Here is a 16,735-nt window from a genome sequence, read left to right as displayed (position 1 = left end):
TATCTATTGTGAGAGCTGATGCCGGGGAAAAGACTTCTCCCACCCCTGAAGAAGATGAAGTTGTGATTTTCCGAAGCCTCCTCAAGGCTGGGCTTCGATTCCCCCTGAGCAATTTTGTTGTTGAGGTACTGAAAACATTCCAAATCTACCTTCATCAACTCACTCCCGAAGCTATTATAAGAATGGGGATTTTTGTCTGGGCTGTGAGAAGCCAAGGTTTGGAGCCAAACGCTAAAAGCTTCTGCAACATACACGAGTTATTGTACGAGACGAAGCCCTGGGGAAAGGAGCAATACCACAATAACTTTGGGTGCTACAGCTTCGGCGCCCGCTCCGGGTCAAGCTACCCTGTGCCAACCTTTCGGAAGAGGTGGCCCGGAGCCTGGATGTCTGAATGGTTTTATGTGAAAAATGATCTAACAGCGCAAAATAATGTCAAAAGTATCATTATGTACCCAATTTGGCAACGCTTCGGGCTTCGAAGGCCGAAGGTTGAAATGGATGAGGCAGCCGAAGAATGCCAAAGAGCCTTCGGTGCAGTCTGCTCCTTCATTGGGTCAAGGGACTTGGTCCAGGAGCACATTGCCTTCAGGGTATGGCCACTTGCAGAAAAGTGGGAAATGCCGAAAGAAACCATCAAAGAGTCCGACGAAGGCGGACTAGTCAGATTAAAATACACATTCAAATATGCAGATAAATTTATTGAACCTGATGATGACTGGCTGAAAAGCATTGAAACATTAAGTGATGAATTACTTGGGGCATTCTCGAAGGCTGAAAATACTGCACTATCAGCAGCCTTCGGAGGCCGAAAAAAGAAGAGACTGAACCGAGTGTTTGATGCAATCGGGTTCTTCTACCCTGATTATTGCTATCCCATTCGAAGGCAGAAGAGAAAAAACACAATCTCTGCAAAAGAAGAAGTTGCAGCTGCTCCTAGCGAGCCAGAACTGAAAAGGAAAAAGATAAAGGCTCTTACGCACCGGCCGCGTTATATTGAACCAGCTTCGGTGCCGGAGTTTACCGGGAAAACTTCTTCAGCCACCGAAGCTGAAAAACTAATCGAGCCAGCCTTGTTGCCAGAGATCGCAGAAATGGCCGAAATGCCACCAAAGATAGAATCAGAACACTCAAACATTTTGTTGCCAGAAACAAAAGAGAAAACCAAAGCGCCGCTAACAGAAAAAATTGAGGAGGTAAGAGAAGCAACTGAGGGCTCCAAAACATCAGAAGTTTTGAGTCCTACAGCAATCATTGGGACAGCGAAAAATGAAAAAGTGCCAGCTGCAACTCCGAAGAGAAAAAGAATGGCTAATGTGCTAGACGTATTGGAAACGATCAAATCTTCGAGCACACCTCCGAAGAAAGCTGCTGTTACTCCTGAAACAACAGCTGAAATCTCTGGTTCTACAGCTCCAGAGCAAGAGATTTCAGCCGAAGCTGGACCCTCAGAGCCCGCAAAAACTTTGGAAAGTGAGACAGAGAAAATAACAAAGCCAACTATTGAAGAATCTAGTGTTGTTGCCCCCGAAGCATCCCCCAAGACTCGTGATTATATTTTTCGTCATGCTTCGGGGAAAAAATTATCAGAAAAAGAAGAACAAGAGGCCCAGCATTATGCCCAAAAACTGAAATATCCGAAGGGAGCATTAATATTTAATGGCAGTGGAGAAGAAGACTTCTTGTACTGTCTTCCCGACAACAAGGAAATTTCTGTCTGTCGGGAGATAAGCAGAAGCTTCGGATTCCCAACTTTAGAAGACGGACTTTCGGTGCTATCAAAAAACGATCTGGCTGACAGCCTAGCTTATAACAGTTTGAAGGTATGATAAATGAAATCCTTGTATTTTTCCGTTCATTTAAACCCTCTGACACACACACATATTCCTTTTTGCAGGGCTTGATTCTTAGCAATGCTCTCAGAGCCCAGAAAGATACTGAAGACGAAGGGTGTACTATAGCCCTGAGCAACCTTCGTTCCGAAGTAATTGAACTGAGGAACGAAGGTCTCGAAAAAGACAAAATATTATACTCATTGATAGATAAAATAAAGGAGGACGAAGCTGCTTTCAAAAGTCAGGCTGAAGCTCAGAAACGCGAAATTGAAGACCTTCGGAAACAACTGGCCAGAGCCACAGAGGAACGTATACTTGAAGAAACAAAGCGTGAACTCAGCGATCAATGGGCAGATCACCTAGAAGTGACTGTTGAAGAGCTTCGTTCATCCAAAAAGAGATGCTACAATAAATCTATAGACTGTGTTAAAAAATTAAAGGCTAGCTTCGCCAAGGTCGGCGCATTCTCAAGTGAAGAAAATTTTCTAAGGGGCAATCCCGAAAGTGTCATTGAATGGATTGACCACGAAGCTGAAGCCTTCGAAGAAATTTTAAATAGCCGAGGAGATATATGTGCCTTCTCTGGCGCCAGAGGGATTGCCACTATTTTAGAGAAGAAGGGCTGTGAACATGTGAAAATTTTAGCACAGTCCGAAGCCACCTTGTCGACTGAAGATATAAAAGATCCTTCAGCCGAAGCTAGCGCGGCTGGGGGAAAATTTTTCACCGACATCTGGGACAACGGTGGCCGAGAAATGGCAAGAGAAATTATTCAGAGAAGTGAAAAGGGCATCCATGATGCTAGAGAAGTGGCTAAGGCTGCTGAAAAGAGCACAGAGCCCGAAGGTCAATTAGGTACTAAATAATAGCTTCTACCGTGTTGTAATCTTTAGGCTTTTAAGATCTGTTTGCGATTTGTAATAGTAATGTAGTCGTGTCCTGCTTCAGATCCGACTAAAGCGCCTTCGGGCCCTCAGCCGAAGGGGGACGACGAAATTAAAAAGATGGCCGAAGATATTATGGACGAAGTCGTCAATCGGCTTCTGAATGAAGCTGCAGGAGTCGTTTTGAGAGAGGATTAAACATTTTTGTAAAAAACTTCGGAAATGTAATATAATGTAACATTTTTGTAACCCCGAATGTAATATATCTATTTTTGCTACTCAATTCTTTACGATGCATGAAACTTTACACACGTACCGTTTTTGAGTTTAGCGAAAAAAACACCTTCCCTTCTTTTCATGCTTCGTGAAGAATATCCAAACTTCGTGAAAAAATTCTCCGAAGCTATACTTCCGAAGATGAAGATTGATTCTCTTTACGACCATGATTTTCACTCTTTCAAATCATACTTTCGAAAATCAATATTGTGTCCCCTTCTTGGGACCACGATTTTTACTCTTTCAAATCATACTTCCGAAGATCAATATCGTGTCCCCTTCTTGGGACCACGATTTTCACTCTTTCAAATCATACTTCCGAAGATCAATATCGTGTCCCCTTCTTGGGCCATATGCAACATGATGTATGATGCTTATGCTATGCAAAATGATGTAATGATGTTATGCTACGTAGATGACATTTGTTCCGAAAGATACACACATATCCCCACACAATATTTTTGTATCAGCACTGATTCTTCGCTGTAAGCTCTGCATTCCCTTAGGAACGTCTTTGGAGCTTCTTCGCCTCTTACTTAGGCGGTATAAGCTCTGCATTCCCTTAGGAACGTCTTTGGAGCTTCTTCGCCTTTTACTTAGGCGGTATAAGCTCTGCATTCCCTTAGGAACGTCTTTGGAGCTTCTTCGCCTTTTACTTAGGCGGTATCAGCGTTGACTTTTCGCTGTATGCTCTGCATTCCTTTTGGAACGACTTTGGAGCAGAAAACTTACGCTGCGCTCCCTTCGGAACGACTTTTTGTAACTTCGTCAGACTTACTCTGCGTTTCTTAGAACGACTTTTCGTTGCTTCAAAGGACTTTCGATAGTCCGAAGGTCCTTTTTATTGTCGCAAACCTGTGAAGAAAACATATTTTTCTTGTAGGAATCAACGAAACTAATTACATGAAAACAATGTCCTTTATTACAGAGAATAAAACTGAATGAAAAAGATTGCTATTAAGGTAGGATATTTGTCAATAGATGTGCTTTGATTCTGGCACGGTGCTGTTGACCGTGCGAGCTTCGGACTGTTCTCTGAAGTCCCTTTGATGTGGAGCATATTGGCTCCCTTCTGGCTGCTGACCTTGTTGCAACGGAGGTGGAGGCGGAGGCTGTTGCCAGGAAGCTGAAGGCTGACTTGCCGAAGCAGCAGAGACTACAGGATGATTGCCCACATATTCTGGGATGTAGGGCGAATGATACGAAGCTGTATGCATGACCTGCTTCGGCTGGGCTTGTTGTGCTGCTGCTTCAGCTATTTCCTTTTGCTTCTGTATAGTAACATGGCACATCCTGGTAGTATGGCCTTTGTTCTCACCACAGAATAAGCAAAAGATTCTTCTTGGTTGATCGCCAAATCTTCCTCCGAAGCCCCTGGCGCCTCTGCCTCTTGGAGCTGGTGGTCGGAAGGAGCTTTGCTGTTGCCCCGAAGCCTGTGAGGAGTACTGTGGCCTTTGCTGCTGGCTCCCTTTATCATCATTTTGATTGGAATTATGAATTGATCTGACATGCCTCGGATAGAATCTTCCTCCGAAGCCTCTGGTCATCTCAGAAAATCTGAAGGCCTCCTCCCTTCTTTGGCGAAAATCATTGTCAGCTCGAATATATTCATCCATCTTCTGGAGCAGCTTCTCCAGCGTTTGAGGAGGCTTCCTGGCGAAGTACTGAGCTGACGGACCTGGCCGAAGCCCCTTGATCATGGCCTCAATGACAATTTCATTGGGCACCGTTGGTGCCTGTGCCCTCAAACGCAAAAACCTTCGGACATATGCCTGAAGGTATTCTTCGGGGTCCTGAGTGCACTGGAACAAAGCCTGAGCAGTGACCGGCTTCGTCTGAAATCCTTGAAAGCTGGTTAACAACAAGTCCTTCAGCTTCTGCCATGAAGTGATCGTTCCTGGTCGAAGGGAGGAATACCAGGTTTGAGCAACACTTCTGACAGCCATAACGAAAGATTTGGCCATGACTGAAGCATTGCCACCGTACGAAGACACTGTTGCTTCGTAGCTCATCAAAAACTGCTTCGGATCAGAATGGCCATCAAATACGGGGAGCTGAGGCGGCTTGTAGGACGGAGGCCAAGGCGTAGCCTGCAACTCAGCGGACAAGGGAGAAGCATCATCAAAAACAAAATTCCCATGATGGAAATTGTCATACCAGTCATCTTCGTTGTGAAAGCCCTCCTGATGAAGGTCTTGATGCTGAGGCCTTCGGAGTTGCTCATCCTGAGCAAGATGACGAACTTCTTCAGAGGCTTCATCTATCTGCCTCTGCAGTTCAGCTAGCCTGGCCATCTTCTCCTTCCTGCGTTGAACCTGTTGCTGAAGGATTTCCAGATTCTGAATTTCCTGATCTAGATCATCCTCCGGATGTGTTGGACTGGTAGCCTTCCTCTTCTGGCTTCGTGCCTCTCTGAGAGAAAGGACATCTTGATTGGGGTCCAGCGGCTGCAGCGTGCCAGCCCCTGGTGCTGGAGCCTTCTTCGGCGGCATGACGAAGCTGATGCTTGCCGAAGGTGCCGAAAAACTCAAGAAGTGGAAGTGAGTTCACCGGAGGTGGGCGCCAATGTTGGTGACTTGTTCTCAAATGCTAAGAGTTAAGAACAAGGCAACATGAAAAGTGTTAAGTGTTAAAGTCCTTCGTCCTTCGAAGCATTATGTCCCTTCGGGAAATAATGAGTTTCGGACGAAGGTCATAAGAGACATACCTTCGTAAATATAATAGGTAATAACGAAAGACTCATATAAAGCATGAGATATAATATAAGCATCATCATGGAATCATTTCTATTTTATTAGCCCCGCGATCAATGCCCTCGCCCCGTGCCGTCACGGACGCGATAAACGCCCCGCGCATCCACTACTCAAGGTCAACGGCAAAGCCTCTTCAAATCGTCTCGCGTGGGCGGGCGTTCCACCGACGATGCCGTCGCCACCGACGATGCCGTCGCCACCGACATTGGCTCCTCCCTCCCCGCGTCCGGCGTGGAACACGAACTGCAACCTTGTGGTGACCCACCCTCTGCTATCCGTCCTCGAGTCATGCGCCTCCTTCCGCCGCCTCCTTCAGCTCCAGGCACTGCTCACCGTCTCCGGCCTCGCCTCCAACCGCTTCCCAGCCTCCCGCCTTCTTGCCTTCTGCGCGCTTTCCGACCCGCCGCGCCTCGCCCACGCTGCCGCCGTCCTCGCTCAATGCACAGAGGGGCCCAATGCATACATGCTCGCCACCATGATGCGCGGCTTCCTCCGCGCCGGAAAGCCAACCCACGCACTCACCCTCTTCCGCCGAGTGCTCCGCGATCGCCTCGCCGTCGACGCGCGCACCATCGTCTTCGCAGTTAAAGCCGCCGCCACTTCCTCCTCCCCTACGGAGGCCATCCATTGCGTTGCCTTCAAGCGAGGATTTATTGGGCAGAGCGTGCTCGCGGGGAACGCGCTGGTGCACATGTACACTAGCAGCATGTTATTACCCGACGCGCGGAAGCTGTTCGACGAAATGGCTGACAGGGACGTGGTCTCGTGGACAACGCTGATTGACGGATACGCGCGAGGTGGCTTGCCCGATGAGGCCTGGCGAGTATTCTGCCGGATGGTGGTTGCTGAGAGTGTGTGGCCGAACGAGGTTACTCTGGTCGCAGCAGCCTCGGCAGCTGGGCAAATGGGGCTACTTGGGTTGGGGAGGACAGTGCATCAGTGTATCGTGGAGAGTGGTGGACGCATGAGCGTTAACTTGGAGAATGCGCTCGTCGATATGTTTGGAAAGTGTGGGTGTGTGGCCGCAGCGAAGGAAGTTTTTGATGGGATGCCCATCAAGGATGTATACTCTTGGACGAGCATGGTCAGTGCTTATGCCAAGTGTGGTGATTTGGAGAATGCAGCGAAGCTTTTCAAGGAAATTCCTAATAGGAATGTGGTTTCTTGGAGTTGCATGGTCGCAGCTTATTCACATGCAAATATGCCAGATGAAGCCATTAGGATATTCAATGACATGATTGCAGCAGGTGTGGAGCCGATTGATGCTACACTTGTGAGTGTTCTGTCAGCATGCGCTCAGCTGTGTTCTTTGGATGTTGGTACATGGTTATATGACACTTACATTGTCAGTCATAAGGTTGAGCTTACACCGAATCTAAGCAATGCATTCATTGATATGTTTGCAAAATGTGGAGATGTCGGTGCAGCATCAAGGTTATTTAGCAATATGGAGGACAAGAATGTAGTAAGTTGGAACACAATGATCATGGCACATGGTTTGCATGGTCAGCCTGAAGAAGCCCTTCATCTCTTTCAAGAATTCAAAGGAAACGGTATTTTGCCTGATGAGGCCACATATATTGGGGTACTTTCTGCGTGCAGTCATGGTGGTTTAGTATCAGAAGGACGGTGCCATTTCAAAGAGATGAAGATAGTTTATGGGATTGAACCCAGGGCCGAACATTATGCATGCATGATTGACCTTTTGGGTAAAGTTGGGCTTCTTCAAGAGGCGTTTGAAGTTGCAAGGAGTATGCCAGTAGGAGCTGACGAGGCTGGTTGGGGTGCTCTTTTAAATGCTTGCAGAATGCATGGTAATGTAGAGATTGGCAAATGTGCAGCGGATAAGCTAGCAGGGCTGGATCCTTCAGACAGTGGAATCTATGTACTTATGAGTCAAATATATGCAAGTAAAAGTAAATGGGGCCAGGTAAAGATGCTGAGAACAGTGATGAGAGATAGAAGAGTAAAGAAGAATCCTGGATGTAGTTCTATCGAAGTTGATGGGAAATGTCATGAGTTTTTGGTGGCAGATGTTTCGCATGTTCACTCAGAAGATATATATGCTGCACTGGGGAATATTTACCTTCATTCAAAGGCAGAAGGTTATATTTCTCATGCTTCATGTGTCTGCTATAAATCAATTCTTAGCATTGTATTTACTGGTTTACGAAATATTCAGGATGAAATAAGAGGCCAAGAGCCACCCATTGCCACCTGATTCCTTGCCTTTAATTTCAGACATTGCTCGGTTCAGAGATAAAAGCATGATTACATTGTTTGTTTTTTATTGTTGAGCGCTTGTTCCTTGATGCTTTCAGACATTTTGTTTTAATATGCAGGATCTGGAGTCAGGTCTGTATTTTGACGCTTTCAGACATTTTTAGATCTAGGTCTCTCTCGAGTTTTTAGATCTAGTTCCGTGGAATTCCTAATTCCAAATGTATTTAGTTGCTTTTCTGATTTCTAGGCTCGTAGGTATGCTACCAGAAATTTTGAAATCATTGCGTCACGGGCTTACTACTGACCTTTGTAGTGATGATAAAGCCACAGTGATTATCTTAGGCGCTATCAAAGGCTTCTATTCTGTTTCTTGGGTTTCTTGCTATCGATTTTTATGACATTATGGGAACTGAATTAGCTTCTACTGTGGTCCCTGCACTCAATTTCTTCCACAGAATCTTGAATTTTTCTCCATTGGTGAAGTGCGTGAAGAATTTTCACCACTGGCTGCTCTTTATCACTAAATCATGGAAAATACCATCTCATGAATTTGAGATTACCATTTCAGATAATTAGTGTACTTATTCTTTGGTTTTCTTCTTTGACCGACCAGAATGAAGTACTACAATGCGTGTCTGTTCCACAAGGTGGAGAAGGATTTCTTGGCACAAATCCAACTGGAACTGGCACCGATGGTGATTCCGTATACAAGTAAGTGGTTCTTTTGATTTGAACTTTCGAAATGTCTTCAAAGTTTCATCTCTGAACCATATAATGTGGTATCCTGCATCTAGATATAAGTAGTGTCTTCAATGGATACAATACAAGTATAGTTTTGATAGAACCTTTCTTCGATGTTTGCTTTTCCCCCCATATGTATACAGTCATTGTTATTGAGGTATCTTATTATTACATACTCTTCAATGTATGCCTGAAAACTATATCTTATTTCCTCAGATTTCTCTATGGTGATCAAGCTCGATTTTTTGATGATGAGATCCGACCAGAGTTGAGGCATTCTAAAACTGGAACTGTTGCTATGGCCAGTGCTGGTGAAAACTGCAATGCCTCGCAGGTGCAAAGCTGCCCCGGTGCCTTAATTGATAATATTGGATGCTCCATTTTTCACCATTTTTCAGTACTTCGTTGCTTGTTTTGGCCTTCAATTTATGTGCTTTTAATGTTTTTAGTTCTACATTACCTTGCGGGATGACATGGATTACCTTGATAAACACACTGTGAGCAGCACTTAGATTTTGTTAACTGATTTTTTTTGTTCATATGAACAGAATTCCTTTATTTGAACAATTCCTGTGTTTGTTCTGTTGACCATAGGTGTTTGGGATGGTTGCCAAAGGTTTTGATATGCTGACAAAAATAAATGAAGCTTATGTTGATGATAAAGGAAGACCATTCAAGGACATAAGGTGGAGTGTTGATTAATGCCTTAGTTGCACCATTAAACATGAATCTCTTGGAATTATTTGGCAAAGCTTCAGGGCTCCATTATAATAATGAGCAGAAATCCAATGTTTACCCGATTCAGTGCTCCGAGGATGATCCGATGGTGGTTCATAACTTGTTACCTTGAGAGATCTGATTTCCCTTGCAGATATCTAGGAATTCCTCTCTCCCTACGCAAATTAACTAAAGAACAGCTTCAGCCTATCATAGATAGGATTGTTGATCGCCTACCAAGCTGGAAAGCAGACCTTGTAACAAAGGCGGTAGAAAAGTTATGGTGCAATGCAACATGTGCTCACAAGCATGATTGTCTACTTAGCAATGACCATTGATCTTCCTTCTTGGGCTCTAGATGCTATTGACAAGATCAGAAGGGGATTTCTGTGGAGAGGTCGCAAAGATGCCAAGGGAGAACATTGTTTGATAGCCTGGGGAAGAGTGTGTCGGCCTCTACAATTAGGAGGTCTTGGAATATCTAGCTTAAAGGAATTGTATTGAGCCCTTCGCATGAGATGACTTTGCTTGCATAAATCTGATCCAGGACGTACTTGGGCAAATCTTCCTATCCAAGTTCCAAAAAAGGCAAAGGCTTTCTTTCCACTGTTTTGATTTCAGAAGTGGAGAATGGAGCCCACACTCTGTTGATCTGTTCTAGACAGACAAGTGGATCTTGGGTCAAAGAGTAAGTGATCTGGCTCCTAGGTTGTTTGCAATTATACCAAAAGAATTGCAAATAATATAACTGTTTCAGAGGCTTTAACCAACAGAAAATGGATCTCTGACATCAGAGGGGCTCTTTCAGTTGGAGCCATAGTGGACTACTTGCAGTTGTGGGATTTGCTATCAGAAGTGGTGTTACAACCTGAAGTAGAGGATAATCATATATTCAGTTTAGCTAGAGATGGCAAATACTCGGCCAAAACAACAATTGAAGGTTTCTTTGCAGGCTCAACAGTTTTTGGTTATTATCCTTTGGTATGGGAAACTTGGGCCCCTAAAAGTGTCGTTTCTTCCTTTGGTTGGTTGCCCACAGGAGATGTTGGACTGTGGACAGACTTGCCAAGAGAGGGATGGATCACCCGACGATATGCCTCTTATGTGACCAGGAAGAAGAAACCTTGAACCATCTCCTTGTCTCTTGTGTGTTTACAAGAGGGTTTTGGTTTCATCTTCTGAGACCTTTTGGATTAGAAAGCCTGGCTCCTCAGCCAGAGCTGTTTTCCTTCATGAACTGGTAGGAGCAAATCATAGGAGTCATGGCTGGCTTGCCCAGAAAAGGCCTCAACTCCTTAATTGCCTTTGAGCCTGGACAATTTGGAAACTTCGAAATAGATGTGTATTCGAGGGCTAGACTCCAGGTTTGGCCTTATCTATATGGCTAGCAGGGGAGGAGAGATTGTTTTGGGAAGCGACAGGGGCTAAGGGGCTTTCCTACCTTGCTGCCCTCCTTCCTGAGGTCTAGCATCTTTTGAGTGATTGTGTGTGTGTGAGTGTGTCTGATGGATTGTTTTAGTTATTTGTGTTTTTGGCCTCCGTAAGTAGACATTTGTATTTGGCCTTTTTAGGCCTCTTTTTCCGTTGTTCTTAATATAACGAGGCACATTTCTCCTACGTTTTCGAGAAAAAAAATACACCATTAAACGGATGTTTCACTTTAGTTTCCTTTGTCATTTTAATTCCTGTTTGCTGACCTCATACAACTTAATTATTTGCAGAAATAAGGATACACATAGCTTGGATGATCTTTTTTATGATCCTCCTCGACTTGCTGAACTTATTCCCGAGAATTCTCATACAGGAAAGCCACATTTTGAGGTACTTGAGTATCCTAATCATGTTTGTTTCTGTAATAAGAGAGGATGACTCAAAATGCATCAATCAATCTTAGTCACAAACCATGGCTCATTCATTCCCTTTTTGGTTTCTTTTCCTGATTTAGCAATTGTTAAGAGCCGTTAGATATCAATGATTATGTTTCTTTGTAGTGTTGAAATCTTCCACCCGTGTTCTATGTATATGAACATGTGCTACAAGTTAGAAATGTTTCAACTATATAAATAAAAGAGATCATATCTTGAACCCAATAGTAATATGGCAACATGATTATGTCGTGATATTTTTCTTTCTTTTTTTCCCCAAATTTACAGGTTGTAGAAGAGCGTTTAGAGGATACTTGGGTTCCTTTGGACCAAACTGTGGGAAACCCTAACCCTGTCTTAGGGATGAGTGTTGTATTAATAGATTTGAATTAACTGGGCCCGACCCATTACACATGAGTGAGAGAGTAATTACAAAGGGAGAACCCTAAACCCTGAATGGGATTCTAACACCACCTGCAGTTGCAACTCTATCTTGTACAGATATTGAAACTGGATCGAAAGTCTAAAAATACACTCGATGCTAACCCCTTGGTGAAGATGTCGGCGAAATGCAGCGTGGTGGGGATGCTGAGAACACGAACGTCACCGGCAGCGACACGCTCGCGGACGAAGTGTATGTCGATCTCCACGTGCTTCGTGCGCTGATGCTGCACGAGATTGGTGGAGAGGTAGACTGTGCTGATGTTATCGTAGTAGACGAGGGTGGCACGCTAAAGGGGGACATGGAGCTCGTGGAGGAGCTAGCGCAGCTAGCAGGCCTCTGCCACGCCGTTGGCCACAGCGCGGTACTCGGTCTCTACGCTGGAGCAGGAGACGATGAGCTGCCGCTTAGGGCCCCAGGAGACGAGGTTGGCGTCCAGGAACACGACATAACCAGATGTGGATCGGTGCGTGTCGGGGCAGCCAGCCCAGTCAGCGTCGGTGTAAACGATGAACTCTGACGTCGGAGATGGTCGGAGTAGGAGTCCGTAGTCGAGGTAGCAGCGGAGGTAGCGCATGATCCGCTAGAAGGCGGTGAGGTGGGGCTCCCACGGGGTGTGCATATGTAGACACACCTGCTGGACGGCGTAGGTGATGTCGGGCCTAGAGAAGGTGAGGTACCGGAGCACGCTGGTGAGGCTCCGGTAGGACGTCGCGTCGGTGATCGGGGTCCGTCGTCCTCAGAGAGCTTCGCTTGAGTGTGAACAGGTGCGGAACAGGGCTTGCAGTCGGACATGCCAGCCCGCTCCAGGATGTCGATGGCATGTTGGCGGTGGTGGAGAAATAGACCCTAGGTGTCCAGTGGCACAAACGATGCTCAACATCCATTTAAATGATGACTCCTATATTCCCTTTAGCTCTTAGCGCCTATTTTTGTTGTAAATGAAATCGTACAAGAAAAAAAACGAACACTTTAAAAGCAAATAAAAATTATTTATCCCATAAAAATAAAACATTACATTACATAAAGAAAAATGCACAATACATAGGCCCAATTAAAATAAAAAATACGCAACACATAAAAAATGAAACTAACATTACTCGACTAAAATTAAAATTACATAAATCATAATAATAACCATTACATCATTTTGGAGTTCATCATACAACGAGCTTGTATAGAGTGTTGCCTCTCGCTGAAGGATAGCTGCAAATGACGTCAGTGCTTTGGGGGTCACAGTTGGTGCTGCAAGAGACGAAACAACTATGGTGCCGTTTGGTTCAAAAAATGTAACGCAAATGGTAATGGTAATGGTTTCGGCTCGATTACTGTCGATAACAAATTTGAATAGCTGGTATTAAATTTTAGTGTGGTATTTGATTACGGTTGGACTAAAACAAACATAATTTAACGTTATCCGTTACCCATTACGTTACAAATATGTGAACCAAACGGCACCTATCTTGTAGTTGTCTACATCATATGATCCTCCACACTAATCCTTAACGATCATATTGTATAGAATGATATATGCATGCATGATCACACTAAGTACTTGTTGGGACAAAGAATGATCTAGATTGCAAGAATATGAAATCTAGCCTTAAGCACCCCGAATGCTCTCTCCATATCCTTCCATACTCCCTCCTGACATGCAATGAACATCCACTACTTTGGAGTCTTGTGGGAGCGATATGGTCCTCACGAACACCGACCTTCGAGGGTATATCAATATGCCATCATCAAAGTAGTATCCCAAGTTGTACTCGTGGCCATTCATCGGAAAGTTCACGTTTGTGCTTCCCAGGGTTTTGAAAATCGCCGCCTACGACGCGCCTAGGTGCGCCTAGTCGCTAGGCCATGCCCTCCCACCTGGACTAGGGGGGTAGGCGGGCCCCTAGTCGATCTGGGCGCCTAGGCGGCGCCTTGAGGCGATTCCGCGGCGCCCAAATGCCTAGGCGGCATGGAGGCGAGCTAGGCGCGCGTGCCGCGCGGCGCGAGCGGGAGGGGATAAGGGCGTGTGCGCGGGAGGGGAATAGGGTTTAGGGTTTGCGCATGGCTGCAGCTCCTCCCGCCGGTGATGCGGTCGCGGCTGGACTCCCTCCACCGGAGACGCGGCTGCATGCCTGCACCTCCTTCGTCTTGCTTCTCTCCTGCTTCTCTTCGCCGACAGCCCTGCTTCTCTCTCTTGTTTCCTCCTCCTCCCAAGGCCCTGCTTCACCGACAGCCCCAAGGTCCAAGGTCTGTATGTTTCCTCCCCTGCTTCTCTCCTCTCATCTCCTTTGTTATTCACATATTCAGTTTGTAATTTGTTGAATGATGGCTTGAACTCAGATGACAGAGGGTCAATCTGAAACTGCAAGTGCACCAGAGGGAGTTAGTGGCCTTAGAAGAAATTCAGATGATGTGGGATGGGAGTATGGGGTTCTTGTTGATATAAACAAGGACAAGGTAAAGTGCATACTGTGTGAGAAGCAAATGTGTGGAGGGGTTTATCGGTTGAAGCAACATATCGCCTAGGAAGAAAAGAATGCGAAGAAATGTCAGGGCATGAAGACCACCAAAGAGAAGTTGCTGGAGGCTCAAGAAAAGTGCAAGAAAGCACTAGATGAAGCAAAAAGGAAAAGGGAGGAGAAGACTGTTCGTGAGCTAGAACTTAAAGAGGAAGTTCATGTGTCTAGGGTTGGAGGATCAGAAGAAGTGACATGTGTTGGAAGTTTAGAGCCTCACAAATTAGGCCCCATGGACAAATGGACAAAAGCTATTGATCCTACAACAACCAAATCTGAATCTTTGACTCAACAGAGGCTGAACAAGGAACTTTGGAAAGAAATATTACATGGGGTGCATAGATATATTGCAAGATGAGCCTTTAACCATGGTAATTTCCTTGCTGTTTTTAATTTCAGATTTCAATTTCATCAGATTTCCTTGCTGTAGTACTCAACTGAACACTAATTTACTTTTTTGTAACATTGATAGCAATATCATTCAATGCATGTGACAACGATGAGTTCAAGCAAATGTGTGAAGCAACTGGACAATTTGGGCCTGGAATTGAACCTCCAACTATGTTTGACCTGCGAGGGAGATTGTTGGAAGAAGAATATGCAAGAACCAAGAGTTTGCTGCAAGAACGTGAAGCCGAGAAGATGAAGAATGAGTGCTCCATTATGATCGATGCTTGGTCAGATAAGAAGAGGAGAAACATAATGAATGTGTGCACTAATTGTGCTGATGGAACTAGTTTTATTTCCTCAAAAGAGATGTCAGAGATGTTACACACAAGTGAAGTGATCTTTGAACTAGTGGACAAAGCAATTGAAGACTTTGGTCCAGATGATGTGGTGCAAGTTGTGACTGACAATGCTTCTAACAACATGGGAGCAAAGAAGCTACTGCATGTGAAGAGACCACATATCTTTTGGACCTCTTGTGCAACTCACACAATTAACTTGATGCTCCAAGGAATTGGCAACATGCCTCGGTTCAAGAAGGTGATTGACCAAGCAAAGGCATTCACCATATTTGTCTATGGGCACACAAGAACACTAGAGTGCATGAGATACTTCACTGAGAAGAAAGAGATAGTAAGGCCAGGAGTGACTAGGTTTGCTTCAAACTATCTAACTTTGGACAACATACAAGAGAAGAAGGACCAGCTAAGAAAGATGGTGGTTCATAGTAGGTGGGACTCACTAAAGGATGTGAAATTAAAGAAGAGAAAAATGTCACAACAACTATATTGAATCCAAGCTTTTGGAAGGATGTGAAGTTGACATCGGCTGTTTTTGCGCCATTGTTCAAAGTTCTCTGTTTGGTTGATGGAGATGTGAAGCCATCCATGGGCTTTGTATATGGAGAATTATTGAAGGCAAAGAGACATGTCAAAGAGGCCCTTAGCAATGTTGAGAACCGTTTCAAGGATGTTGCTGTTATTGAGAAGAAGATGACTGGAAGACTTGATTCTTCATTTCATTTGACAACTTATTTGTTGAATCCACACTACAGTTATGCTGACCCATCAATCTTTGATGTTCCCAAAATAACAAAATATTTTATCAATTGTATGCAGCCAACATCGAACTCCAGAAGTTTCAGAATAGAGAAGGCCCATTTAGCAAGAAGCTTGCAAGGACTTTTGAAAACTTTGATTATAATCTAGGTAACAGTTGTTTGCTGATAGAGAGGTTTTTTATTTCAGCATTGTAACAAACAATCTGTTGTACCTACTAACTAATAGAGAGGTTTTTTTATTTCAACATCATGGTGGCGGCTTTATGGAACTGAAACACCAGCTCTACAAAAGATGGCTACCAAGATCCTATCTTTAACAAGTTCTTATGGTTGTGAAAGAAATTGAAGTGGGTTTGATGGAGTTAGTACCTATATGTTATCAAAATTACAACAACATTACAATAAAATTGCACAACTAAAAGTGCTCTTATTTTTAATTTATAGGTGCACACTAAGAAGAGAAATAGGCTTACTACAGACCGCCTCAACAAGTTGGTCTACATTCAATTCAACAATAGGCTGATTAATAAGAGAGCAAAGATCTCTGATTAATAAGGGATGACGCTGTGGTTTTTCTTAGGCCTGTGGCTTCAGACATAAATCTAATCCTACAGATCCTTCGGCTTTTTGGGGAAGCATCGGGGCTCAAGACTAATGTCCAGAAAAGTAGTGTGTTCCCCATTCGTTGTACCGAAGATGATTTGGTGCGGGTCCGAGATTGTCTCTCATGTCCCTTTTCAGATTTCCCTTGTCATTATCTTGGTTTACCTCTGTCCTTGGGAAAGCTTTCAAAGGTTCAGTTGCAGGCATTGGTGGACAAAGCGACTAGTGTGCTTCCGGGTTGGAAGACCGACCTTATGACAAAAGCAGGTCGACCTGTGTATGTTTAGTTTGTTCTTACAGCGAAAATGATCTATGCTGCCATGGCTTTGGACCTCCCTAGCTGGTCTGTTAAAGATATTGACAAGATAAGAAGAGGCTT

The 16,735-nt window shown here is 44.5% G+C and overlaps 1 protein-coding gene across 3 annotated transcripts; it reads left to right on the top strand.

The window, feature by feature from the left end:
* Positions 1–5,823: 5,823 nt before the first annotated feature.
* LOC103629909 (pentatricopeptide repeat-containing protein At2g22410, mitochondrial) lies at positions 5,824–11,946 on the top strand. 3 transcript variants are annotated; one of them, XM_008651004.4, is made up of 5 exons: positions 5,824–7,853; positions 8,585–8,682; positions 8,929–9,046; positions 11,151–11,250; positions 11,583–11,946. In XM_008651004.4, the coding sequence occupies exons 1-2, from the start codon at positions 5,918–5,920 to the stop codon at positions 8,587–8,589; spliced, it is 1,941 nt and encodes a 646-aa protein (XP_008649226.1). In that variant the 5' UTR covers positions 5,824–5,917; the 3' UTR covers positions 8,590–8,682; positions 8,929–9,046; positions 11,151–11,250; positions 11,583–11,946. The 3 variants fall into 3 exon arrangements, with proteins under 3 accessions (XP_008649226.1, XP_008649224.1, XP_008649225.1); XM_008651002.3 differs by lacking the exons at positions 11,151–11,250; positions 11,583–11,946 and adding exons at positions 9,162–9,209; positions 9,307–11,092; XM_008651003.3 differs by lacking the exons at positions 11,151–11,250; positions 11,583–11,946 and adding an exon at positions 9,307–11,092.
* The last annotated feature ends 4,789 nt before the right edge of the window (positions 11,947–16,735 follow it).

This window comes from Zea mays, chromosome 6 (genome assembly GCF_902167145.1).
Source record: "Zea mays cultivar B73 chromosome 6, Zm-B73-REFERENCE-NAM-5.0, whole genome shotgun sequence".
Classification (NCBI taxonomy): domain Eukaryota; kingdom Viridiplantae; phylum Streptophyta; class Magnoliopsida; order Poales; family Poaceae; genus Zea; species Zea mays.
This window is presented reverse-complemented; position numbering and strand designations above follow the sequence as displayed.

Coding starts and splice junctions, on each gene's coding strand:
- LOC103629909 (XM_008651004.4), top strand. CDS start 5,918: ATGCCGTCGCCACCGACGATGCCGTCGCCACCGACATTGGCTCCTCCC.